The sequence below is a fragment of the Myxocyprinus asiaticus genome, chromosome 20 (genome assembly GCF_019703515.2).
Source record: "Myxocyprinus asiaticus isolate MX2 ecotype Aquarium Trade chromosome 20, UBuf_Myxa_2, whole genome shotgun sequence".
Classification (NCBI taxonomy): domain Eukaryota; kingdom Metazoa; phylum Chordata; class Actinopteri; order Cypriniformes; family Catostomidae; genus Myxocyprinus; species Myxocyprinus asiaticus.
This window is the reverse complement of record NC_059363.1, coordinates 15268502-15295852: the sequence shown is the minus strand read 5'-3', so window position 1 is coordinate 15295852 and position 27351 is coordinate 15268502. Positions and strand designations below refer to the sequence as shown.

Genomic DNA, 27351 nt, shown 5'->3' with positions numbered 1-27351 from the left:
TTTGGTACTTGAAAATCACTCGCCATTATATCAAACACCGTTGAAAGCTATTTGGTTCGTTAAATGAAGCTTAACATTGTCTTTGTGTTTGTTTTTGAGTTGCCACAGTATGCAATAGACTGGCATGTCTTAAGGACAATATTAGGTCAAAAATGGCAAAAAAGAAACAGCTTTCTCTAGAAACTCATCAGTCAATCACTGTTTTGAGGAATGAAGATTTCATACAAAGGTGTACACTACTGTTTTCAAAGACAAAAGACAACTGGCTCTAACAAGGACAGAAAGAGATGTGGAAGGCCAAATGTACAACTAAACAAGAGAATAAGTACACCAGAGTCTATAATTTGAGAAATAGACACCTCACATGTCCTCAGCTGACAGCTTCATTGAATTCTACCCGCTCAACACCAGTTTCACGTGCAACAGTAAAGAGAAGACTCAGGGGTGCAGGTCTTATGGGAAGAATTGCAAAGAAAAATCCACTTTTGAAACAGAAAAACAAAAAGAAAAGGTTAGAGTGGGCAAAGAAACACAGACATTGGGCAACAAATAATTGGAAAAGAGTGTTATGGATCTTAACCCCATTGAGCTTTTGTGGGATCAGCTAGACTGTAAGGTGTGTGAGAAGTGCCCGACAAGACAGCCACATCTATGGCAAGTGCTACAGGAAGTGTGGGGTGAAATGTCACCTGAGTGTCTGGACAAAGTGACAGCTAGAATATCAAAGAACTGCAAAGCTGTCATTGCTGCACGTGGAGGATTTTTTTGATGAGAAAAATAGTTTAAGAATTCGGAATTTTGTTTTCAAATTATAATAGTATTTTTTTCACATTATTAATGTCCTGACTATACATTATGATCAGTTGAATGCCACTTTGGTGAATAAAAGTACCAATTTCTTTCCATAAGAGCAAAATCTGTACATTATTCCAAACTTTTGGCTGTCACTGTATATATATTTTATTATGATTTGTGCATTTGGTAAAAGCAAATTGGGGTGGGCCGTGTGTTGCAAACATTGTGGGTGGGCTGTAGACCATCCCAACCAATCTTAAAATATCCCCAGAGATTTGTAGTATTTTCATTTTTTTGTTATTGGCCGAAAGCAACAGCACAGTTAAGAAGCAGCTGCTGCAAACCAGAGATTAGGAGATGTCACACGAGAGAAAAATGGTTTTTAGTACCCATAAAGAAGCCTGGTAGTGTGCTGTTAATATACCACAGGCTCCTTCCTCTCATCAAATATCTCCCTCTCCTTCCACCTCCTCCCCAAAATCACGCAGCATGTATTAGAGAAAGAGATCTGTTAGTGTTTATTTTATGCAAATGACCGTCTGACTGCTTAATATCCAGCCTAATACAAGACTACTTGCCAAATATATATAACCTTAATAATGGTAATAAATAACCCTAATATGGTCAGTTAATTTGTCTATTTCTGAGACAGTGAAAGTTCAAATCCCAAAACCAAAGCAAGATCAGCCATTGCATGTCACCAAGCTACCAGTACCAGTATCTCTACTGATTATAATTTCTTTGCAAATTCTGAGGATATAATGGGCAATTTTAATAATAAATAAATATATAAAAACTTTCATAGGCTTAAACATAATATTATTAGACTTATGTTTTTGTTGATCATTTATTAACAACAATTACAGAACATTATCAAAGTTTTAGCAACTTTTCATTATAATAAACTTATATCGAATGTCACATTTAATATAAATTAATGCTTTCTGCTATTTCCCCAGTAAAGCACTGCTCCTTCTGTTTGAAAGAGCACAGTTTGTGACTGCTTGTGTCTTTCGGCATTAGGCTGCTGCACATTAAGATGAGCAGAAGAATAACTTATCCTATGAAACTATTTCCTTATCTTTTTTTTTTTCACTTCAAAACCAAAATACACATTCAATAACATGGTAAAAAAAAAAAAAAAAAAAAATCACTGGTTAAAAAAATAAAGAGAGTTGATAAGTTGATATTTTAATCTGAGGATGATCCTCTCGATACAGTATTGAAAGTATTGATACTTTAGGATTGATTTACCCAACCGTAGAAGCGACCCAGAGCTGTTATACTTAATATTAAGTAACATAATTTCACAGAATAGTGATTATAAACAGATGTGATTGTACTTGAGGTGTGTTTACTCAGTGCCTTTTTACACTTAGCTGGAATTTAAAGAAAGTGTTTATTTAAAACTATCTCTATCATCTCTATCCAAGCAGTGCCTGTATGTGTGTGTGTGTGTGTGTGTGTGTGTGTGTGTGTGTGTGTGTGTGTTGACTTTGGGCTCCAACTCCTTTCTGTCACCACAGCAGCAGGCAGCCCGGGCGTGTCATCTTACTAACTGGGGTTTCATGTGCAATTCTGAAATATGAACGCCCTGGAATCCCTCCCTTCCAAACTGTCCCGAAACACATCTACCCCATTCCCCCCCACCCCCCCAAAAAAGTTTTGTTTTGTCTGTTTTCAGCTTGCTCACAGGGGTCTAAATACAATTATTATTTAATTATTTAATTTGTATACACAGTTTACAATCATATTTAATCAAACTACACAATGATCACTCTAAGACTTTATAGATATTATAGTTTAATTTTTTTAATGCATGATTTCCTGTAAAGCAACTTTGAAATGATGTGTGCTATGAAAAGCGCTATACAAATGAAAATGACTTGACACAATAAATTTCTCTTCTCTAATTGATGGACTGGTGAAGTTTACTCATCACGGTTATATGACGACTCATTCTGTTGATGTTCTGTTACAGATTGAGGATAGATGAATACATTATTTCAGTCATACATTTTATTCCAGGTATCTGCCAGTCACCAATGGGTGAGCGGTGTGGTCTCAGGGAAGAAATGGATAGGGTGGAATTCAACCAGGTTAATTTTTCAAGATGGAATGTTGTCCGACCTGTTCTCTATTATTTCTCTATAAAAACTGGGAGTGTGGAGACAGAAACTCTCAGGGAATAAAAATACTTTCCTGGTCATAACATGCAGCATTCTTTCTCTTCCCTCAGCACAAACAATCCTGTTTAATCACATTTAAAACATTTTTTAAACATTTACAGTAAAAAAGCCTGTTTCAGCATAATTAATTATTCTTTAATTTAATATTACATAACTTTCACTACAGAACTTTATGATTTAAGAGTGTGTATGGAATATTATGATGATATAACAGATAAGGGTTCTGGTATGTAAGGTGATAGATCAGAAACTGTCTTTAAGGCCATGAAGCTTAAATGTGCAAGCACACAGGTAAGCACAATTATTGCAGAATCAATACACAGCATGCTCTTTCTCTTTCTCCATCAGTGCCCCTTTGTTTCTTCTTTGATTCTCATACTTAAAGGAAAATTATGAACATCTTGCAGAATTATTATAAAGCAGCATATTTGTGATACAAAATTGGGATTATTTTATTTTATAACAATAAATATTGAATAAACATAACAAATTAAATAGATAAAATTTATAAAATGTAAAAGAAATAGCATTTAGAAAAATAAATAAATAAAATACACCAGAATGAGGAACAGGGTGGCAGATTTAGCCTTAAAATATAACTTAGAAGGGCCTCGCTCAGGGCTCTACTACTACTTTCTTGCGTGGGCCAGATTATCCAGAACAAAATTTTTTCCATATTCAGCTTAGCAAGCACATTTATCGCAAGTAACATATAACTTAAAAACACCCTTAATACTGCACGTTTATTTATAGTAAAATTGTCACAGGGTATAATGTATTGAGTTATCATGTTTTAAGGTCTGTCCATAAATTCCTTCATAAGAACTGTCTCTTAACTAACAGATATTTTTTTTTATAAACCTTTCTTTGAAAATAAAATTAATAAACAAACAAACAAAAATAAATAAATAATCATTTTAACATTTTAGCTTTTTTATTATTTTTTATTATTATTATTATTAATTTTTTTTTACAAATTATGAAAACTGAGGAGGAACATTTAGATCTGCTCAAGCCCTCACACAATATCAACCCACATGAAAACACAGGTCATGTAGAAATGTCATGTTTACTTAAGAATGCATTTAATTTTCTTTTTGAAAAAAAAAAAAAAAAAAAAAAAAAATAAAAATAAAATGTTCTTCCATTTCCTCTATAAAGTATCTTCCTATTCAGTGAGGGGAAAATTAGTACTTGCTTGTTTTGATTATTGGGGGGATTACCTGAGCTGCTCTGCTCTTCTGTGAAATGTTGTCAAGCAAATAGTCTCTGTTTGTCTTTCGTCTTCTGAAATATGCCACAAAAACATGGAATACTGTCTCTTCATCACGGCAGTTATTTTTTTTTTGACACCACTGTGGCGCCACTATATTCCAAATAGGAATATATTCTATTACTGGCCAACAAGCACTTGTGAGGATGCTGGAGCTTGGTGACTCACGAGTGTACAAGACACACATTTTAGATACAGAACGTATAAACAGCAGTAACAGCAAAGGAATGTGTCATGTGTAAGCAGTTAATGAAGTAATACGGGTTATCACACCTGTTCGACTTATTAGGACTACGGTGTATATATACCGTACGTATATTAAAACAATTGATGGTGATTCACGTCTCCATTTCTGTAAGCTTCTGATGCCACACCTCAGGATGACTGGGCGAGGCAGTGTGCCAGAAACAAAAAGAGACTATGGGAATGAGTTTCTAAGTGTACAAGATGTTTATAGGAGTGGAATATGTTTAAATGAAAGGTGTGTTAAAGACAGAGGGGTGTGTACTTAAACCAGATATGTGTTTGTGTGAGAAAGAACATGAGCGAAAGAGGGAGGGAGTTCTATTCAGGAGGAGTGTTACTTAAAAATAGAGCAATATTTTAGGTGCTGGCAGCCATGGGACTCTTCACAAGCCCAAGTAAGAAAGAGACACATATGTATGACTGATCAAAACTAGTACAAAACCAGCCCAATACTAACACTTCTAAAGCAAATACAAGGATTATAGACTGTACTGTACATTTTCAGATTTCCTTTCAATTGTTGTCCTCCTGTAAATAATGCATGATGCAGCATTACATTTTTTTTTTTTATTTATTTTAGGAAAAACTATACAGCATCATCAATGCCAAAGACATTGTAATATTTACAGAATAACTAAATGCAATGTATTTCAACTGAGGTAGGTCAGGTTGCTTGAAAAATATACTGCATAATAATATTATATAATGTGCTACAAAGCTGCTTTATATGTATTGCCTGTTGTTACCTTCTTTCTGCTGACACTCTATTTCACCTGTAAATTCACTGTATGAGTGCAGTAGTGATCTAGTTGGTGAAGTTTGTAAGGACAGAAATAGATTAAGATTTTATCATTTAAATGTAAAAGTATGGGTATACACATTTTATAAATGTAATAATAAATACAAAATTTATCTGATTTGTGCAATGTCAAACCTTCAAACAGCATAAAAAAAAAAACTAACCCACACACTTGTGCAACTCTGGTATGATGTGATTCACCATCAGAGTTAAGCAATCTTTCTGGGTAGGGTGTGAGAGAGATTAAACAAAGTCATAACAATACAACTATTTATTTGTGTTTTTAGTATCTAAATAAAATTAAAAATTAAAATAAAAAAACAAAATAATTTTCCAAAGATTTGTTTCATGAACTTTAGAACAGATATGATTAATTAGACTGTAGAACAGTTTATTTCCTTCATCTGGCATAACTGGTATTGATATTGTGATTCATGGCGACAAGACACTTGGCTGTAAAAGGACCAGGGTGGCACGTGACAGGTCAGTCTTTAGCGCTGGGCACTGCTGATGAGGTCATAGGTGACCTGTGTGATGTCAAAGGCTTGATGCGTGTATTGGGATGACAGCATAGTTTCTACTGTGACTTTTTGGGAAGGGCTGTAGATGAGACGAGCACGTCGAGACTCCACCTCCTCATCAGCCCAGCAGGGAGCGGGCATCTCCGCAGAGTACAACAATAGAAACACACTGCCCATGTACACACTCACAAACATCTGCTTTAACACATTAATGTCCCTCTGCACACAAAGCCACATGCATTTTTAGTCAAAAGCATGCAAAAAATATTAACATTTTCATTTAATAAAAAAAGAAACACACAAAAACACACATTGTATGTGAACAGCATATATAAACACTTTAAAATCCTATCCTAAACTTTTGAAATGTATGCAATAACTGTACCTTATCAGATCTTCTCAGGTTACTCTCTGATTCTGTCCATGACTTCTGTAAAATACAGTTTGATGTTTAGCACTTCCTAATACTCAGCAGCCACCCCTGTGATATACCCCCATGTGTGTGTGTCTCACCCTAAATGCATCCATCAGGTCCGGCTGATCTAGAACGTCAGGAAAGGAAGCTAGAATTGAACTGCAGATCAGATCTAGGATGAAGAACAAAAAAAAAAAAAAAAAAAACACTTTGTTCTTGCTTTTTTTTTTTTTTTTTGGACAGCAGTATAATGGTAATGCCTTGGAATTCATTGAAATACATTGGAGTACCATGTAATAACCATGGTATATGAATATGGTATTCATACAGCATGATACCACCACAGTACCTTGTGAAGAAAATATCCCCCCCCTCATTTCATTTTCATTCCATTCTTATTTCCCATTTCCATTTATTATCTGGCCAGTCCCTTTCTTAACAGTTTACAGAAGGTACATATAGTGTTTTGATGTGACAATAACCTCAGCTGGTAGCACAATATACAAATCAAGTAGAAATTAAGAACATAATGTGTGGAGAAAACTGAATCCTACTTAATAAGAACAAAAAAAAAAAAACAGACCGTTTCATTGAACCCCTATAAAAAATCTCTACAGAGATGTCAAATGTCAGATCCTGTATTAACCTGTGCCCACCGAGTATGCTTTGCCTTACAGGCTCATCCATTTGCACTCAAGAATCTACAAAATGATGTGTGTGTCAGTTAGTGTTTGTTACCTGCACTCTGCATGGTGACTCTGTCCAGTAAAAGAGCATCAGCAAGTATTTGCCTGTATATTGCCAGAAGAAGTAGTGTGGACAAACTTCCAACTATAGTGTCTGGCAGCAGACTTATGGAACATGAGGAGGAAGGAAAGTCAGTCAGTTACAAGAAAATGTGTGCTGCTTCATGAGCGTTTATCAGAGCAACTCTATGTAACCATACAGCCTACAATAACTTGATTCAAAACAAACCAACTGGTAACTAAGGCCTAAATTTGTATAGAGCTTTTCTAAAGGGTTTTTGTGAACTCAAACAAACTGTATCCATGTAAGGTGAGAGAATGTGACGGTTTACTTCAGAAGTTCTCTGTTGCGTGTGTTTACTGATTTGAGCTTAACAAGGAGTTTGGGCTGCTTCCTGGACAGCAACATCTGCTGAAGCACACCAGTGGGATTCCCTGAGGAGAGAGCAGAGGAGATCAGTTTATGAGAGTGAGTGTGTGTGTGTTTGTGAGAGAATGTTACCTCTCTTAGTGGATGTAGCATCCATATCAGTGTCTCTCTCAAATGGTGTGCCACCATGAATAGTGAGCTCTTGAGTCCTGCACACAAACACACACAAAGTGGGTAATATGTGCAACATTTAATGTGCTTCCATCATGTTCTGTATCGATATTAGTTAATGAGTGTGTTTGTGTACCGTAGGGCAATGGGGGCTCCACTTTCATCAAACAGTTTAAGGAAGGCCCAGCCACAGCTGAGATCTCCTCTCTCCCCTGTGGACTGAAACGAAGCACAAACACTTTAAAACTCCTGTAGAACTGCTTACCCATGGAAACCTGTCACTCTTGCAGAACCTCTGGCCCACAGAACCCCATTACGCTTGCAAAATTGCAATTTGATCAGCTGAGTAAGACTACTGGAATGTGTTTGTGAAAAAAACGTGATACCGTAACGACAAGTATTCTTTTGTCTCTCTGGGGTTAGACTGACTAATATTAATGAATATTGCTCACATTTCTTATGTAGGTTACGCCCAATTCAAACAGAATCCCGAGATCAGGAGATTCAGAGTCACAACGCAGGAAGCAGTCTCCATCCAGTAGACAGGGCAGGGTCCCAGTCATCTAAAATACAGCACATACATAGGGTAAAATGCATATTTTAATAACAATTAAACTCTTACAAAGAATATGCACATGAGCAAACATGAAATTGCAGAGCCGATTGCATTAGTGCATTAAAGTTAGTTTTAGTTTCACAAATTGCTCTTTTACTCTGCATACAAAATGAACAATAATGCACTTTTTTGTGACGTTGATTCAAAAATATAACTGGTCTGATCTGTTGCCACACATGGATGGCGTTTGAAATGAACATTTTAACGCCTTTTTAATTTCACGAGGAAACAAATAGCTAGTAAAACACGCACAAACAAAAATCAGACCAATTAAAAAAATTTTATCCATTAAGTCGTTTTCTTTCATACATTTAAGCAACATTGTCAAAATGCTACAATCTTGTCCTACTCAAATGCATGTGATGTCAAATAAACAAAAAATTAGGTCAGAAGTAATCCAAAAGCAATCAGATTAGATTACTTTAAAATGTAATCCAAAGAGATTGCTTTGCTGACTTCAATTGTAGTCATGAAATTTGTACTGAGTACCAGATTACAATTCAGAAGTAAACTACCCAGCACTGGTAGGAGTGTATACTGTCTATGCATGTGTCTTGTGTGACAATACATGCTTGTCTAGTGCATGTACAGTATTTGTGTTCAAAGGGCTGTGTGTGCATGCATTTTGAAGTAGTTTAGTCTTACCCTTGGGGAAAAGCTCCAGGTCTTTGGGCTCTTTGAGTTGTAAGTGGCTCTGACAGTGTGAATGTTACTCAGAACCTGACAAGAAAAATGTAAAGTCAATCTTCAGAAGGAACAAAGAGACAGAGAGAGAGAGAGAGAGAGAGAGAGAGAGAGAGAATGCTGTTATGTATACAACTGCATACATGACACTAGTTTGCAATGAACACTCACTGTAAAGACAAATGGGTTTTGAATGTGCTTTAGAATTGTTTTGTAGTTTACAATGACTCATGCTGAACCATAAAAAAAAGACAAGCTGTGTACAGATTAATGCTATTCAATAACACAATAATGCTCCACTATAATCACATACTGAAACACTTCCTAGTCCTCCCTTACAGGTTTTAAATTCTTTAGGATAAGAGATAAATGAAGACTAAACAGATTTCACATCCACAGTGTACAGAAAGAATTCCAGAGTTGTGAAAGACAAATATTTTACTGATAAGAATTATTTGAGCTTATTTGAGAAATATTTGAGACTCAAGACTCAAGATTCTTATACAAAAAAAATTCATCCAGCTTAAGTGACATCAGGCACCTATTTTTTGAAGGGGCAGCAGTGGCAGTTCTGGCTCACTTGGTGCCCTAGGTGAAATAAGAAATGACCTAAGTAAAAAAAACAAAACAAAAAAACACTTTCTAACAATTTAGTAGTTCTTTTATAAGTGTAATACATGATAGAAGAGACTACTTAGCAGAGATGGGCCACTTCTATTTAAGTGAATGGGAGAAATTGTAACACCCAAACAAGAAACTCTAGCGCCCAACAGTCAACGGATATAGAAAGGAAGTCCAGCCTTACAGGTAAAAGAGCCAATCACCTTTTAGATACAGACATCGCCTGTCAATCAACTCGCTAACACGCATGTGCTTTAGCTATACAAGACGGGGAGATTGCGTATTTTAGCGTAATATGAGGTAAAGAAGCACAATTTATAATTTCAATATAATCATTTTTTTTTTTTTGGCTGATTTGAAATATGTTCTTTGATCGTAATCTTGGCCAACCATTTTTGAGATTTCGGTGTTCCCCCATTCAAACAGATAAGAGCTGCACAGGCATGACTGGAAAGAGCCTCCTGAAAGCATTCCAAAGATGGCCAACAGTGGACTGACTTGCTAGAAAGACTTTGACGATAGTCTTGTGGTACAGATTTTGTTTAATGTGAAATGGAGGCTGGTGTTAAAATCCAGACTTAACATTGCTACTCAACTTGGTTCACCATTCATTTTTGATTCATGGAAATGAACAGCTTTTGCTCCACAGGATAAAAAAGTAATGAGTTTGGAGCAAGATTTATAAATGTTAATATTGTTGTTATAAAAGTCAAGGTGTGACTTGATTGTACTGACCAAATTAATGCATGATTCTGCAGACACAAATGGAAACTGCATTTAAAATCCACTTGATTCATCAGTTTGAATGGGCATGACACTTCTGTCCAGGCCATTAATCCCATGAGTCTGATTTGTTTTTGTTTGAAAATGGTTCCACTCTGATTACTGCACCACATGACCAACACATGTCAGAATCCAGTCAGAACCTAAAAAAATCATTACTCAAGATTTTCCACGTAACATTTGTATGTAAATGTCTCTCTGCTAAAACCATTCAAATGAGGAGGCAATAATAGTGGTGGTAGGTGTGCAAGTATGTGTGTATGTTACCTGGGTTCCATTAAATGCACAGAGACGAACATGCCTGCTGAGCACCTGTAACCCGACCCCCGGGGGTGGGATCATTCTACAGCTCCAAATGGTCAGGGTTAAACTCACTCGAGATGGGCGCCCATGAACCTGGAAAAATACACACAATCATCATAAATGCTCTAGTCTTCATGTTTATTCAGATGCAGCCAATACATTTGTAATACATAATATTTTAGCAAATGAAATTAGTGAGTGTGTATTGCATTTGGATACCTTGCCAGTGTCTGGGTCCAGATGGAGGTCTTTAAAGGAGAGTTGTGATTGACTAAGCTTGGGCTGAATAAAGTGACTTGCCCTGTAAGAAGTCCCTGCACAGCAAAGCACAACACAGACACAAAGGAGTTTGTATAATATACTGTATATATGAATTCTTACCATATATTTGAATTCTAACTATAATACAATACATTTAAAGTATAAATCAAATAAAACACCCAAAAATGCATGCCCTTTCAGCTACTTAGGTTAGGTTAGGTTGTGTGTCTATATGTGTATGTGTGTCCGTGTCAGAAATTAACTTTAAGAGGCAATATTTGCCCCCTGGATTTGATTTGCAGGGGATTTTTTACAGTATCTTTACGAGAGCACATGTGTTCTGATCATATAAAAATGTAAAATCCTTCAATTTAATTAATTTATTAACATAAATTCTCTGTCTGAGTAATTATACATTTTTTTTTTATGCATTAAAGGGATAGTTCCCCCAAAAAATTCTCTCATCATTTACTCACCCTCATGCCACCCCAGATGTGTATGACTTTATTTCTTCTGCAGAACACAAATTCTGATTTTTAGAAGGATATTTCAGCTCTGTAGGTCCATACAATTCAAGTGAATGGGTGCCAAAATTTTGACGCTCCAAAAAGCACATAAAGGCATCATAAAAGTAATCCATACGACTCCAGTGTTTTAATCCATATTTTCAAATGTGATATAATAGGTGTGGGTGAGAAACAGATCAATATTTAAGTCCTTTTTTTTGCTTGAAATTCTTCTCTCTGTCCAGTAGGGAGCGATATGCATGAAGAATGTGAATCACCAAAAACACAAGAAGAATGTAAAAGTGATCTGTTTCTCATCCACACCTATCATATAGCTCCAGAAGACATTGATTTAATGTCGTATGGATTACTTTTATGCTGATTTATGTGATTTTTGGAGCTTCAAAATGTTGGCACCCATTCACTTGCATTGTATGGACCAAAAGAGCTGATGAAAGAAAGTCATACACATCTGGGATAGCATAAGGGTGAGAAAATGATGAGAGTTTTTGTTACTTTTGGTAGCATTTTTGCCCCAAGCCCCTGTTTATTAATGACAATTGTGTGTGTGTGTGTGTGTGTGTGTGTGTACAGGTTTTACTATCCTTGTGGGGACCAAATGTCCCCACAAGGATAGTAAAACCTGAGATCACCTACATTGTGAGGACCAGCCAGCGGTCCTCACAAGGGAAATGGCATATTAAATTATGTTTTTTTGAAAATTTAAAAATGCAAAAAAGTTTTCTGTGAAGGTTAGGTTTAGGGGTAGGGGTAGGGTTAGGGGATAGAATCTATAGTGTGTACAGTATAAAAATCATTATGTCTATGGAGGGTCCTCATAAGGATAGCTAAACCAACATGTGTGTGTGTGTGTGTGTGTGTGTGTGTGTGTGTGTGTACCAGCCAAGGCAAAATACAGAGGCTCTTTGCAGTAACAAAATAAAAATAAAATAAAAATCCCAGACTGGCTCAGTAAAGATAACTACTGATCCTTCATGCTTAACCTCAATTACACAAACTAGAAGTACTGATCTAGAATCACCTTCCTCCAGATATCTGGATAGAGTGGAGGGTCTGAAGCCTGGAGGAATTGCACCCATCGCTGCCAGCACATCTGTGGCATCTATCTGCACATTCAACACACAAGCACACTTTAGTATGTGTACATGCCAGTTGTAAAAGTGTCTGCTGTGTGGTTAAGTGAGGAGTATAAATGTTTTCGTGCATGTATTAGTTTGTAGCTTAATAAGGGTGCACTAAAACAGAAATATACCTCAGTAACAGCCTTCCGAACTGTGTTCCAATTGGATGTTTTGCTAGATGGAAAAGAGACTGGATCTATAGATCTATAAAGACTGCATATAAATTGAATTCACTTAATTAACTTAAACTCTTTATTTTCAGATACACATAAATTGTGAATTTAATTCACTCCTCTCAGACATACACAAAACACTATACATGAATACAATGGTGAATACAATGGTGCCATCTAGGGGAGAAATAGGGAATATCACCTGGACTTTGTGTCATGGTTCTCAGACTCATGCTCTTCCTCACTCTCCCCCTCATCATCATTATCCCTCTCACTTTCCTGTTGAGAATCCATCTGAAAAAACAAAGTACATCTAAATACTGTGATTCAGCATTCAATTTTCTAAACATCAAGAATCTGATGTCCTGCCTGATATGAAATTACATGTCCTGATATGAAATTACATGTAGTGCTTAGTCTTTCTTTGAGATTAAATACAGTTTTATTCATTATAAAGTTTCATTCATATTTTTATAAGAGTGTGCAACCTCGAGCAATTCCAGACAGTTGTGGAATATGCTCCAGACTCATACTTGTAATGCATAATGGGCAGTGAAGTCAATCAAAACAATAATAATTAAAAAAAAAACACACACACTTTGGAAATTTTAAAAGATCCATCTGAAACACATCCACTCTTCTGAAAAAAGCTGCCTTTTTCTAGTGCTGAGAAAAGCACCTGTGTACCTGTGATATTAGACACACCTTGAGGAAGGTTTTGGGCACCAGACCCTTCTGTCCTTTCGAGTTCTGAGCCAGCCACCATCCATCCTTCCTCTTTGAGAGAACATTCAAAACTTCTCCTTTCTTGAACAACATAAAAACACAACAAATCACTCAGTCCAAGAAAATAACTACTGTTCAATGCAGTGTTATAATCCTTAACGAAAACATTTTCGTTAACTGAAATATATATATATATATATATATATATATATATATATATATATATATATATATATATTTTAATGATTGGAAAAAACTGAAACTAAACTAAAATACTTTTTCATAACACCAAAACAAACTAAAATTGACTGAATTATTTATTTTTTATTATTATTTTTTATACACAATAGGGTGAATATGGGCAAAGTGGGACACTTTTGGAAATGTTACTTTTTTTATGTGTCACTTTTAATTATGATCCAAATGCCACATAACTTGATATTATACCTTCATAGAAAGCTCAGGATGTCTCCTACCTTAGTCAGAAGCAAAAATTAAGAATTACAAAATACTAGGAAGAAAAACCTTTGGAGACCCTCTTTTGACCAGATCCCAGATTTTTTTCAGGCAGTGTTGGTAAAGTGAGACACTATAGAATTCTATAGAATATATCTACAAATTAATTGAAATTAAATGTAATTTTTTTCTTACACATTTTTGCATCATAAATCATCTTATGTAACATTTAGAAACATTAAGTCAACATTAGTTTTTTTTTAACACCTTAAAATTTTTTATTTACCATTGCTTTTCCCAGCTGTGGTCATGAAATGAGTTCTGACACATATCCTGATGTAAAATAATCCTTTGTTTACTTATCAAAGATTAGTTTAATAATGATTTTTAACCATTTAAGGAAATACATATGATTACAATAGGGGTAAAGCTTAACTGTCCCACTTTACGCATTTTCACCCTGTATTGTACAATTTGAAACATTTACAATCTACCTTAATTAAACATGAAAATGCCACTAGATATAGGTAACACAAGACTGCCCTGAGAAATGTAATGATGTCAGACATTTTAAATGGTACCAGTAAATTTAGCTTTAGCAGCCATAAAATACTAAAACCAAAACTAAATAAAAACGTTCTAATCTGAAACTAGAAAACACTGAGAAAATGAAAACTCAACTAAAACTAAAAGACAAAATGTGAAAACTAACAAAAACTAAACTAAATCGAAATGAAAAATTGAATATAAAATAGAAATAAAAACAATATTAAAAATTCAAAACTATAATAACCCTGGGCCAATGTACATATTTTTCCATGAAGACGAACTACCTGGATGCTGAGGTCCCCCTCCTCCTCTCCAGTGAATACACTGAGAGCAACATAGGAGACAGAACCCTGTCCTGTTGCAGATGGACCGATATCTGTATCCTCATCACCACTGCCAGCATCATCATCATCATGTACTTCTTCTTCAGCATCTTCTTCCTCTAAACTCTCATCTTCATCATCACTGTCTTCCTCCTCACTCTCTTGCTCTGCATGGGATGAACTAGGGCCATCCATTCTACATACAAGCAAATACAGGATCTGTTATACATCTGACCAGTATTTGTTTCTAAACATAAAAGCATTGCAGACACAGTGCCATTAAATTTAGGCAAAAGTGAAAATTGTCAGTAAGAGGAGACCTACGTTTTTTTGGAAATCAGTGATCTATCTTTCATGTCATTTCGGTGTTTCTTCTGATATTCAGATAGATCACTTAGTTATTTTAATCTTAGTTAATTTGAATGAGTCTTTATGGGTCTTCTAAAAACTAGGCTTCCCTGAGCAGATCTGAAAACTATTTACAGATTGTTGGTTGGACAGAGAAATAAGACTGATCTGGGATCTGTGTTGGTCAGGTCTGTTAGAATGAATGGATAGGTTAACATACTCATCCTGTGGTTGTAGTTCAAGAGCCAGGGACTGCAGGCGCTCCTGTAGAGTCATCAGACGCCTCTCCTCTTCCCTCTTAGATTGGTCATAGTTCCCCACTGGAGCTGGCTCATCTGCCTGTGTTTGCACACACAAATATACTTTAACAAAAACATAATAGCAAATTAAAGAAGCACATTAGTGTCTAATGTGATACAACACTGTAATACTAAGTATAGAACAGAACAGAATAAAACAGATTTTACTGCCAGTAGTAATTAGAACAATAACAGACAGAGACTTAAGATAAAGTGTAGTTACTTTTGTTAATTTCTTTAGATTCTTCATAGTACCCTCAACCGTGCGCTGTAACTCTCTGCACCTAAAAGACCATTACAAATCATCTTGGACATGTGCAAAATACTGTCAAAATCAAAGTCTATACATGTACCATTTCGGATGTTGATCTTGATGCTCAAAAACAAAACAAATAGAAAATCAGTCTACTGCACCTCTCTAAGGTGTCTGTCCTGTCTGATGCACTCAATTTTCCAGCCTGCTGCACAAAATCGTCGACCTGCAGACAGACACAGCAGTTCTATAATAGCAGAATACTGCATGTGCTATTCAAAACACTGAAATGAAAAGACAATTCGTGATTTGCACTGAATCAGTTACAAGAGACAATGCTTGTTTTAGTAGAACAGTGAAACAAAAACTTTGCAGTTTAACGGTGTAGTCAGATTTGTGCAGTTACCAAGCGGCTAAATCTAATGCACACAGCAAAAGAGCAAACATCTGATTCCACCAACCCTTCTTTTTATGTCATCTGTCTCTCTTTGGACGTTTTGAAGAGGTCCTCTCCTCTTTGGAGGCATCTTCTATCCGTATTCCACACAAAATGACAGCAGATGTAATCATAAACTGTGTTTTGAATGTGTGATTTGAAGAAATGTCGCAGTCGTGCTCAGATTTACTGAAATAGAAAAGAAAGGCTACGCCATGACAGACGTGTGGTTGCTAAGATACTACTTTGCGACGCTGTTATGACCTCATCACCGTGCGCGGGAGAGCCCTGTTGGAAGCGAGTAAAGAGTCTCTGGTAAAACACTTGCCTACAAAAAGTGGTTCTACGTATACCAGAAAGCAGTTTCACGTGGTAAAAAGCTACACAATTGTTTTCAGTTGAGTTTGTATGCAAGGTTTCCATCTCCAGGCAGAAAAGTGACAGAAAGCTTTTTATTGATCTATCAAAGTCGTATAACATTTTCATTATTTATAAATTGGTGTATTTTTGTGATACAGAAAATCTTTGAGCACATTCAACTTTTTACTTTATTCACATATCCGCGATGTGTTACGCTGGTTGTGTAAAGGATTAGTTCACCCAAAAAGTTATCTCATTACTCACCTTCATGCCATCCCATATGTGTGACTTTCTTTCTTCTGTAGAACAGTAATTAAGATTTTTAGAAAAGATATCAAAGCTCTGTTGGTCCATTTAATGCAAGTGAACAGGTGCCAAAACTTTGAAGCTCCTAAAAGCACATAAAGTCAGCACAAAACTATTTGTGCTATATTTGTGTCTTCTGAAGCAATCCAATCGGTTTTGGATAAGAACAGACCAAAATATAACTCCTTTTTCACTCTAAATCTTGACATCATCAGTCTCCTATGCAATTATGATTTCAAGCTCAATTACACTTCCTATAGTGTCATGTAGCACGCTATGCATGTGTCAAACACTAGTAAGTGTAATCGTGCTTGATATCATGATTGTGCCTAAAAACCGCAATGGCAAGGTGTACAGTTAAAAAGGAGTTACATTATGGTCTGTTCTTACCCAAGACCAATTGGATAGCTTCAGAAGACATGGATTAAACCACTGGAGTCTTAAGAATTACTTTTGTGCTGCCTTTATGTGGTTTTAGGAGCTTCAGAGTTTTGGTCACCATTCACTTGCATTGTATGGACCTACAGAGCTGAGATATTCTTTTAAAAATCTTAATTTGTGTTCTGCAGATGAAAGAAAGTCATAGACATCTGGGATGGCAAGAGGGGGAGTAACTAATGAGAGAATTTAAGCACATACTGTAGAGTGTCTATGCAAAATTGTAAAAAACAGGGACCCCAAAGACAGTATCAGGTATAACAAACATCACACGCTAGGTTTCTCATGGGACCCACATTTAAATATACATAAAAAATTTGACTATATTCTTTAAATTGTTTGGAAATACAATTATTAGCTTCCAGGGATAAGAGGACTGTATTTTAGTAACATTCATCCTTCCATGTTCCTTTCAAGGATTTGGATGTCAAAGACTGAGAGCTCACAGCTGAGGGTTTGCTGGAAAAATACAAATAACCAACTAGTTCACCCGTTTTTCACCTATTTTGTATATCCATCTTCTGTGGGCCCAATGCTTGTCATGAGCATCCCTTTGTTGGATCTCAAGAGATTTTAAACTTATGCATTGTCACAACAATGGTATGTGCTGGCAGAGTACTTTTTATATAACAAGTCAACAGTTAATAAAATATTTCCATTTATTTCAACAGCCACAGACAGGGAGAAAGCACAGACATGGTAAAAATGTGATTTATGGCTTGAACAAACATCGCACAAAAAGTCTTAGAAATACAACATTTTGTTCACAGTTTAAAGCCTTTGAAATCTATATTGCTGTATTCCAGCATGTAGATTGTGTGTCTTTGATCCAAGGTTGAAATCTTGATCCCGCTGAATGTTGGAGAGGTGCTGTTATCCAAGACCTTGTTTACCAGACACTAGAAAGTGGGAAAGCAGGTAGGTAAACCATTAAGCTGATGCGTCAAACAAAAGAGAATTACTTTGAGCTAAAGCAGGAAAGTATCTTGATTTGACTGGAAGTTTGACACTTCTGATATTGGACACATTGTAGAACCTATGTTGCAATCGGGTGGAAAAACTTGTTTTTATAACTGTACATCATGTTTATATCATGCTATATTATGTTTGTCATAGTAATATGTTTATTCATAAAAAAATTCAAAATGATTAAAAATACTGACTCCTTTATTGATATTAAAATAATGCAGGCTTTTATTTGACTTTTTTCTTATACAAACAACAGGCACTGTATTAAGCAGCACATAACATTTTCAAATGAACAATGTTTCTGGTTATTTTATGTAAAATTCAAACATCTGTCTATCTGAATTCCACTTCGTCTGCAATAAAGAAAGCAAACGTCTCGTGATCTTCCGTGACCGGTGTGGGTTCAGCAGACGAAGAGAAGCGCAAGTGTCCGGCTTGACGGCTCTCTTTTCAACTCCTCCCCCGACTGCAACCGGCAAAGTCTCGCAGATCAGCAAATCGTGATGCAGTTTAAGGCGAACATACCTATTTTGTATGTCACGACAAGTCCAGCTTCTTCTGTGTTTCTGCGAGTTTATCCTGTAACCGCCTCTTCCGCCAGTCCAAAAACCTTCTTCGCATTCTGTTCGCCTGCCAGCCGGCTACAAAACCAGCCGCAAAAGAAACGAGAATGGCGACCTGTAACGTCCTCTCCGACACATCGGCCATGTTCACCTACGTTCAGGCTGTGCTCAGGAGTCGGGTTCGGATCGCTTAGTGGTGGATTCACGCGTGTGAATGGAACCCGTGTCACGTGACATGGGCGTACCGAGAAACTCGAGGGCAATTGTCAAAATAAAGTACGATAAAAGAAACGGATATCTATATAATATTTTATGAAGTTAAATATTACTTAATTTAAAGTATATCCTTGAAAATGTACAGTTAAGAAGGGCACATTTTATCATTTAATAATTCCAACCTCTGCCAGTCTGCCTTTTCCTGTTTTGGGAGACATGAGAGATAAAAGTCATGGTCACATCAGTTTAGCTCATTTGCTTTCTTTTTCTTTTACTTTTCTTCTTCTTCTTTTTTTCTCCATAACAAATGTAAGAAAGAAGACAAAAGGAATTACAAAAAGAAACTATATGGTTAGGATATTAAAACAGAAATTTTAAAATAAGTCATGAATTCTAAAACAAAAGTCTCTAAAATGGGTAGAAAGGCTCTTTAGCAGTCCATTGTCTTTTGAAAGAGTGTTTGAAAGATACTGGTTAAAGTCACATTTGAACTGTACAAAATTTGGAATATCCTTTGACTATCTACAATTATGAATGTTATATTTACCTGAAATAATAAATAAACTGAGGACATTTTATTTACACAGTGCATATAGACTCTGCCTTTTTTTTTTTTACTGTAAAATTAAAAATATAAAAATATGCTGTTGTACAATGTTTTTATTTTTGTAATTTTTTTCAAATTAAAATAAATTAAAATCATAAGCAGTATCAAGGAATATGATGATACATAAATATTTTACAATTTAAATAATCCCCCCCTTTTTTATTTATTTTTTTACATTGCTGTAATGAGAATATCATAATGACCACTTTTTGCTTTGCTATAATGAGAGTTGGGGGGGGGGGGGGGGGGCGGGGGGTGTAAAATGTGCGCACTGTCATGAAAATAATGTTGACGGTCCTAAAAATAAGCTTCATTTTCTATATGCAAAATGTAATTTCTTATTTGTTACTTTTGATTTCGGAGTAAAATAGGTCCAGGACATTTTTGTAAGAAGTTTTGTGAGAATTATCCAATTGTATATCTAGAAAGTGTGAATTTTCTACATCTTTTTGCTGAAGCTATCCTACATTTTTCAATTACGCTGGCCTCTGACATCCAAGTATTTTTAAAGTTTACAACATTAACCTGCCTTCTGAAATCTCTCATTTTAACACTAGCGAAATTTTGATCAAGAATTTGTTATTTTACTGTTTTTATTGAATTATGCTACTGTTATTATTATAATATAATATTTTAATTTTTATCCGTTTCTGAAGGAATTTCCTCAGTGGCTGCATGGCGAGTCTTCAGGGATTCACGCCTTCAAGGTTGCTATGCAACAGCCATCTTCGGTCACGCATGTGCGCGGTGCATAGTGGGAGTATCCGTGCGATGCTGAATCAGTGCAGGAGCGGAGCAGGGGAGGCTGAAAATGGTGCAGCATCAACAAGGGAAAAAGGCGCAGCGGTCGCGCAGATGGAATGACGCGCCTTCCCCTAAACACTCACTTTGAGATTTTACTCCGACGACAAAAGAAGAGGTTAGTAGATTTAATTTTTTTTTTTTTTCGATCGTTTGCCAAGTAATAATTTACAAAGCGCTTCTGTAGCGATCAGTTGGCACCCTGTCAACATTGATGCTGCGCTGGCGCGAGCTGCAGACTCTTATACACGTGCAGGTGCCAACCTGGCACGCGAAAAAAAAAACTGTCACGATCATGACAAACTATTAAGGCACTCGGGCCTGAGTCAAAAATAGAAACTCATCCAGTTTTATGTATTATTTATGCTTAAAGAAAATCATGAATAATTTACATTACATGCTACATAATGCAGCTGTACGTCAACAGCTCACATGGCCTGTCAATGGGAGTTGTAGTTTTGACATGTTGGTTTGTCCAATGATGCGACAATCTGTTGTCTGATTGATGAACGACATATCCCAAAGTGCTTTTCGCTTTAGGCTCGCGCAGTGGAACGTTCTGCTGATTGTTAGTCATTGACCCAATGGACGACGATCAAACGATGGTTTGGGGGCGGGACTCTGTTTTCAGGGTTGCTCTTTGGTCCAGAGCATGTTTGGGTGGGGTCGGTTCAGACGGATCTTTTTGGCACTGCGGAGAAAACTGAAGATGTCAGGAGACGGAACCCACGCAAAGACCGGCGCTCACGACATTTAGTTGAGCCACAATAATGAAGTGCTCACAATTAATGCGTTTGAAATAATAATTTTGTCATAATGTGTGTGAGCTTTCATGCAGAGAGGCGAAGTGCCTGCTGTTCGATGAGGATTATCCTTTAGTCCCATGCACGTGATCTAATAAAGAATGAAAATTGTTATATGTCTGTCAGTAGCCTACACATACTAAGTGCTCTCTTAAAACATAGCTTATTATTCATTCTGTTTTCAATTTGTCTTAGATATGCCTGAGAATACTGCAAAATAGATTCAAGAAGCAATTGGCATGATAAAAAGCTGTACAGCATTAATAGGCTATACAGTACATAAAAAAAGTTAATTATATTATTATATGTTAGTTAAATATTCTCCTGGAACCTTAAACATTATTTAGCAACCTTTATCGAATGAATTCCGGTCAAAGAAAAGAGATCTTTAGTTGTGATGATTTATGGCATTGTTATGGATGCTGAGATTTTAGAGGTGGAGAATGAAGGCATTCAGTGTTCAGTGCCTTGCCCCCCCACTTCGACCACATTTCAACCACCAACGTTTTAGTGCAGTGGGTGTGTGCCCATGAAAATGTATCTTTAATTGAACCAAAAAAAGAAGAGAGAAAGGAGAACAGATGATAAAGCACTGTACAGTACAAAGGGTCAAGATAATCAAATCACAAAAAAGATGTGCCCAATGCGCATACAGTCTTCATACATTGACATGCAGTTTCTTTCCTCTAAAAACAAGAATTATTATCTTTTTTTATCCCCTTTTCTCCCCAATTTGGAATGCCCAATTCCCACTACTTAGTAGGTCCTCCTGGTGGCGCGGTTACTCACCTCAATCAGGGTGGCGGAGGACCGCCTCTGAGACCGTCAATCCGTGCATCTTATCACATGGCTCGTTGTGCATGACACCACGGAGACTCCCAGCATGTGGAGGCTCATGCTGCCCTCCGCGATCCACACACAACTTACCACGTGCCCCATTGAGAGCGAGAACCACTAATCGCGAAAACGAGGAGTGACTCTATGTGACTCTACCCTCCCTAGCAACCGGTCCAATTTGGTTGCTTAGGAAACCTGGCTGGAGTCACTCAGCACACCCTGGATTTGAACTCACGACTCCAGGGGTGGTAGTCAGCGTCGATACTCGCTGAGCTACCCAGGCCCCTTAAAAACAAGAACAATGAGTGTTTGAACTCTTTATCACTCTTTAGAGAAGTTCACACCTGCAGAAGTTGTGTAAGTAAATTATACTTGTTTATTATATTTAGCCTAAAATGCACAAATTATCAGTCCTCTTTGTCTTTGATTTTCCAGATTTTTAGTTTATATCCGTTTATAGTCTATTTTAACAGAAGGGGGAAAAGAAAAAAGGACAAAAGAATATTCAAATAAGATGGCAAATATTAACTGCTCATCTTCGCTAATTTGAATTTGCAGAGATTCTCTAGGCGGGACACATGGAATTCGTGTTCAAGTAACGGTAGGAATACATTAAAAATTGTTTGTTAAGGACTATAGGTCATAGCAGTTGCATAGCATTATTTCTGGTTAGTCTGATATGTGGGTATGATTTGGTGAACTGAATTGACTGCTGTGAAGGTTTAGATAGGCTAGTTATATGGTGCATTTTGAATTTTGACTCCCAAACTGTATTGCAAAAGGCTCTGGACTGATCTGGGCCCCAATAACGAAATCTTGATCTTGGGGGTTAAGAGCTTTTTCTACGAGCAATTTTATAAACATTCATTATTTTTTACGTGCATTTCCCAAAACTGCACTTAACATGAATGTGCTAAGACACACTTTAAGTGCTTCTTTAGTTGCTGTCCGTGTGCGAGGTTCTGAAATGTGACCATATAGTGCTGCTCATCAGTGTAATTTCATTATATTTGTGCACTGTAAAAAATGTCTGCAATTTTTGGGGGGACTGGGTAGCTCAGCGAGTAAAGACACTGACTATCACCCCTGGAGTCGCGAGTTAAAATCCAGGGCATGCTGAGTGACTCAAATTGACTCAAAGCAGTCACATGGGGTAACCTCCTCGTGGTCGCTATAATGTGGCTCGCTCTCGGTGGGGCACGTGGTGAGTTGTGCATGGATGCCGCGGAGAAAGGCGCGAAGCCTCCACACGTGCTATGTCTCCGCGGTAACACGCTCAACAAGCCATGTGATAAGATGCGCGGATTGACGGTCTCAGACGCGGAGGCAACTGAGATTCGTTCTTCGCCACCCGGATTGAGGCGAGTCACTACGCCGCCATGAGGACTTTGAGTGCATTGGGAACTGGGCATTCCAAATTGGGGAGAAAAGGGGAGGAAAAAAGAAAAGAAAAAAGAATTGCCCGTAATTTTAACAGTAAAAATCTGTAAACATGCTACAGTAAAAAAACATAAATTGGTTAACGAGTAGTTACTGTGAAATATACGTTACATTTTTAAAATATATTTAAAAAGAAAATACATGTTGTTTTACTGTAAAATGTTGTAAAAATTAAATTTTTTAGATGTAAAAAGTATGATTTTCTTGTATAATTAACAGTTAAAATGTATATTACGTTAAACAAGAGAGTACTTGTTATTGTTAAAATTATGGTAAAAAACAGTAATCGGGTGTTCCCAGAATTCCCTGCACGACCCATTACATTTCATTATATTTTATGGGAATAGTTATGTTTCTTTTTATTTGTAATATCGGTTGTGCACTTTGGGGTGTTCTGTGTTTAATTTGATGTAGATTAGTTGATGTTTATTGCATAATTTTAATTTCACATGTGTTACCCTGATGGTGTTAAATGTTTGTGTCACTTGACACTGTGACACTGAGCACTGTCTCTAAATGTTTATTGGTCATTGTTCCTGGAAGGGCCACTATTGATGAACTTCATGTCATCATGTGCCCTTCTGTAATAGGGTTGTGTATTATACTGGTACTAACGAAATATCGCAATACCAAAAAATTAAAAATGGTACGATATCATCTTGTTGTTAATTTTGGTACCATTAGCTACCATTGGCAAAATGTAATGTAATGTGAAAGTTTTGAGATGAAATCAAAGACCATTTGAAAATAATAATAAAAAAACCTCTATATATGGCCAAGTGTGATCATTAAACTGCGGAAGGATGTCATTTAATGAAATAATATACAGTCACATGTGCTGCACGCCACAGTATGAATAAGAGGCATCTCTCTGCCCTGTCATCTCCTTCACACACACACACAGTCACGAACACATACACAAATGGAACACACATTACTAATGCTTGATTTTCATGCAGTGTGTCCAATAGTATCCATCTGCAGAGCCACAGATGTTGAGGGTATAAACAGCTGTGAACTCTATAATGAACTCTTTCTCCATTGCAGCTCGGACATTTCAGCTCGCGAGTCGCTAGAAGCTTGATATAACGAATAAGTCACAATAATACTCATAGTAACAATAATATAATATTAAATGGTTATATTATTAAAATATGATCTGTAAGCAATAAAACAGAAAAGGCATAATTTGTATCTATAAGACTTTATGCAGTTCTTTTAGACAAGTAATTTTCTGTGTAATTTCATCAAAACTCTGAGGTTTTTTTATTTGTTGCCTAAGTATAGAGTTAGTACCGATACCGAGGTACCAGGGCTGGTATTGTATCGATGCCAAAATTTTGATATAGGAGCAACTCTGTTCTGTAATTACTGTGGTGATTAACAATACATTATAAAGTGAAAAGCAGATTTTTATAGTGTCGGAGGTTAATATATTAAGTTTATCATTTAATAATATAAATGATAGTTTTAAACTGTAAAATGTACAGGTTGTTCTGTAAAGTTGTTTACATTTTTACTGTATTTTTTACATAATTATTCTGGCAACCACAGCTGCCATTTTTTGTTTGATTTTTTTTTTTACAATGTGCGTGACTTTATAAATATTTGTAATTTACCTCACTGGAAATGTTTAACCTAATTAATTACACAATTTGCCTGTTGTTTTGCAATAATTTTCAACGGACTCTTTATTTTATACAATCACTTCTTCGTTCATCAGGTGTGCATTTTTAATATTTTGTTTTCACAAATTGCTCTGTTGGTCGAGATGAAAGGTTCCAGGATCAGTGAAGACAGTGAGTTGAATATAACGAGATTCACTATTATTGCGGAGCACAAAATGAGGAGATGCATGGAAGCATCTCCTCATTTAGGGACATTCACCAATCAAAGGGAGGACTGCTCTTTACTCCCAAAAGTGATAACGGTAACAGCAATGCTGCACATGTGCAGTGGTCCGGGCAAGAGGATGAGGAGCCAATATACAGACGAATTCCTTCTCTCTCTGACGTATGAAGATATCATGATATTAAATGATCATAAAGTTTTGCTATCACAGAGTCTGCTTTAAACAAATAATTAAGGGGTGTGGAGTATCAGATACTGTGTATCTAAATGCATTTATATGCACTTTGTTCGCCCAGTGAAAAGCATTGTGCGTTGTCGGTTGCTGGGGGGTGGGCGGGGTGGGTTGGGGGTATCATTCTCAAAATTCCACATGCCCCCCCACGTTTTTCATCCTGGCGCAGACTCTTAAGGTATTCCCTGCTTTTTCCTTAAATGCCTGCATGACTGTCTCAGATGAAGGTGACAGAAGTGTCAAGGCGAGAGTTTTTAATTTGTGTAATCAGTTTCACATAGTTAGATCCATTTATAACCCGTTGCATTCCTCAGAGAGCAGATTAATTATAAAAGATAAGAGTTGATTGTGAGCATTTTAATTGTAAATAAAAATACATTTTCTGTTGCTAGTTGGTCTAAAAGCTTTTAGCACACAGTCCCTATAAATGTGATTACAGAGCACACACTCAAGTGAAAAGTAATCTCTGATGTATCCATTTTACAATGTTTAATAAATGACTGTAACACTATGAGAACGTGCTTATGGGTGTAGTCTAGTTATGGCAGACCGGGCCTCTGTGTCTGACTGGCTCTTGTAGATACCTGATACGCTGCAGACATTACAGAAAACTCTATGCCATAGAGGCTCAGAATCAGAGGTCTATTTCCTGTTCAGGATCTTTGAATAATTTTAAGACAATAGAAATATTAATTAGTCTTTGTACAGTAGACAGACCTCAGTCAACCTTTGGAACCTTTTGATAGACTGCAATTACGTGTTTCTGCCTTATTTTAGCAGTGTAAATCTAGCATACTTTTTTTTAATTATTTAGTGTAAATTTCAGTGATTATGCTTTGTGTTATATTACTCTGCAATTAGTTTAAAAATACTAGTTACCATTGCTGCAGTGGGGTTTCTTATACAGCTGCTGAGGGAGTGACAGTAAATATGGCATCTTCTCTTCTCTGACTGTTGTAATACAGTGCTCTCTATATTTTTCATCGTGGAAAGTCGGGGAAATGCAGTTGTGGATTTTTACCTGCTGTTGAAGCAAACAGGTAGCAAACGTAATATTTGCTGTGGTCTATCATTCACTGCTATTCAACAATGGTGATATTAATGTTATTGAAGGGATTGTTAGGTACGTTGGTAACACTTTACATTAAGGTTCCATTTTTTAACATTAGTTAACAATATTAGTCAACATGAATTAACAATGAACAATACTTTTACAGTATTTATTAATCTTGGTGAATGTTAATTTCAACATATACTAATACATATTTAAAATCAAAAGTTGTATTTGTTAACATTAGTTAATGCACTATGAACTAACATGAACTAACAATGAACAATTGAATTTTTATTAACTAACATTACCAAAGATTAATAAATGTAGTAAAACATATATATTGTTCATTGTTTGTTCGTTATACCTAATGCATTAACTATGTTAACAAATTGAACCTTTTTGTAAAGTGTTACCGGTATGTTTGTGCAGTGCATGCTTTGTATGACCTGAAAGGGGATCATTGATTATGGATTAAAGCCCAGCCCCAGAGACCTCCAGAACAACATATTTCCATTCCTTTGGGTGTCTTCATAGTATTTGTCATTCTGATGAACATAATGTTTTTTTTGTATTTGGGTTTGTGCATTATTTTGCATTGGGAGCTTAATAGGATAGTTCACCCAAAAATGTCAACTCTGTTCAAATTTATTCACCCTCATGTTGTCCTAAACCCATAAGACTTTTTTTCTTTCATGGAAAACAAAAGGAAATTTTAGGCAGAATGACAGCCTCAGTCACCATTCACTTTCATTGCATCTTCTTTCTATCATCTTGTTTTTGAGGTCTTTGTTACAATATGTAAATGTAACCCAAAAATGAAAATGATCTCATTTACTTATCCTCATGCCATCCCAGATCTGTATGACTTTC

The 27351-nt window shown here is 36.3% G+C and overlaps 3 protein-coding genes across 7 annotated transcripts in view; 1 reads left to right on the top strand and 2 right to left on the bottom strand.

Annotated features, from left to right (window-relative positions):
- Positions 1-3806: 3806 nt before the first annotated feature.
- Positions 3807-16247, bottom strand: nphp1 (nephronophthisis 1). 4 transcript variants are annotated; one of them, XM_051647139.1, is made up of 20 exons: positions 16030-16247; positions 15730-15794; positions 15539-15599; positions 15237-15355; positions 14630-14864; positions 13302-13421; positions 12817-12908; positions 12573-12654; positions 12342-12426; positions 10752-10846; positions 10497-10625; positions 8787-8861; positions 7978-8088; positions 7662-7744; positions 7487-7563; positions 7317-7419; positions 6977-7089; positions 6337-6410; positions 6209-6253; positions 3807-6042 (listed from the first exon to the last, which is right to left on the bottom strand). In XM_051647139.1, exons 1-20 carry the CDS (start codon positions 16093-16095, stop codon positions 5794-5796), a joined length of 2079 nt encoding a protein of 692 aa, XP_051503099.1. In that variant the 5' UTR covers positions 16096-16247; the 3' UTR covers positions 3807-5793. The 4 variants fall into 4 exon arrangements, with proteins under 4 accessions (XP_051503099.1, XP_051503102.1, XP_051503100.1 ...); XM_051647142.1 differs by having other exon boundaries at positions 3808-6042; positions 12573-12615; XM_051647140.1 differs by having other exon boundaries at positions 3809-6042; positions 13320-13421.
- Positions 16248-17749: 1502 nt separating this feature from the next.
- LOC127411138 (mitoregulin) lies at positions 17750-18882 on the bottom strand. The gene is made up of 2 exons (XM_051646483.1): positions 18603-18882; positions 17750-18007 (listed from the first exon to the last, which is right to left on the bottom strand). Exon 1 carries the CDS (start codon positions 18783-18785, stop codon positions 18615-18617), a length of 171 nt encoding a protein of 56 aa, XP_051502443.1. The 5' UTR covers positions 18786-18882; the 3' UTR covers positions 17750-18007; positions 18603-18614.
- A 1368-nt stretch (positions 18883-20250) lies between these two features.
- The window catches only part of ttbk1b (tau tubulin kinase 1b), a 40580-nt gene continuing 33479 nt past the window's right edge, over positions 20251-27351 (top strand). The window contains exon 1 of one of the 2 annotated variants that reach the window (XM_051647123.1): positions 20251-20382. The gene's annotated coding sequence lies outside the window, so the exon portion shown is untranslated. The remainder of the gene's footprint in view (positions 20383-27351) is intronic. The other variant, XM_051647125.1, reaches the window with a different exon arrangement.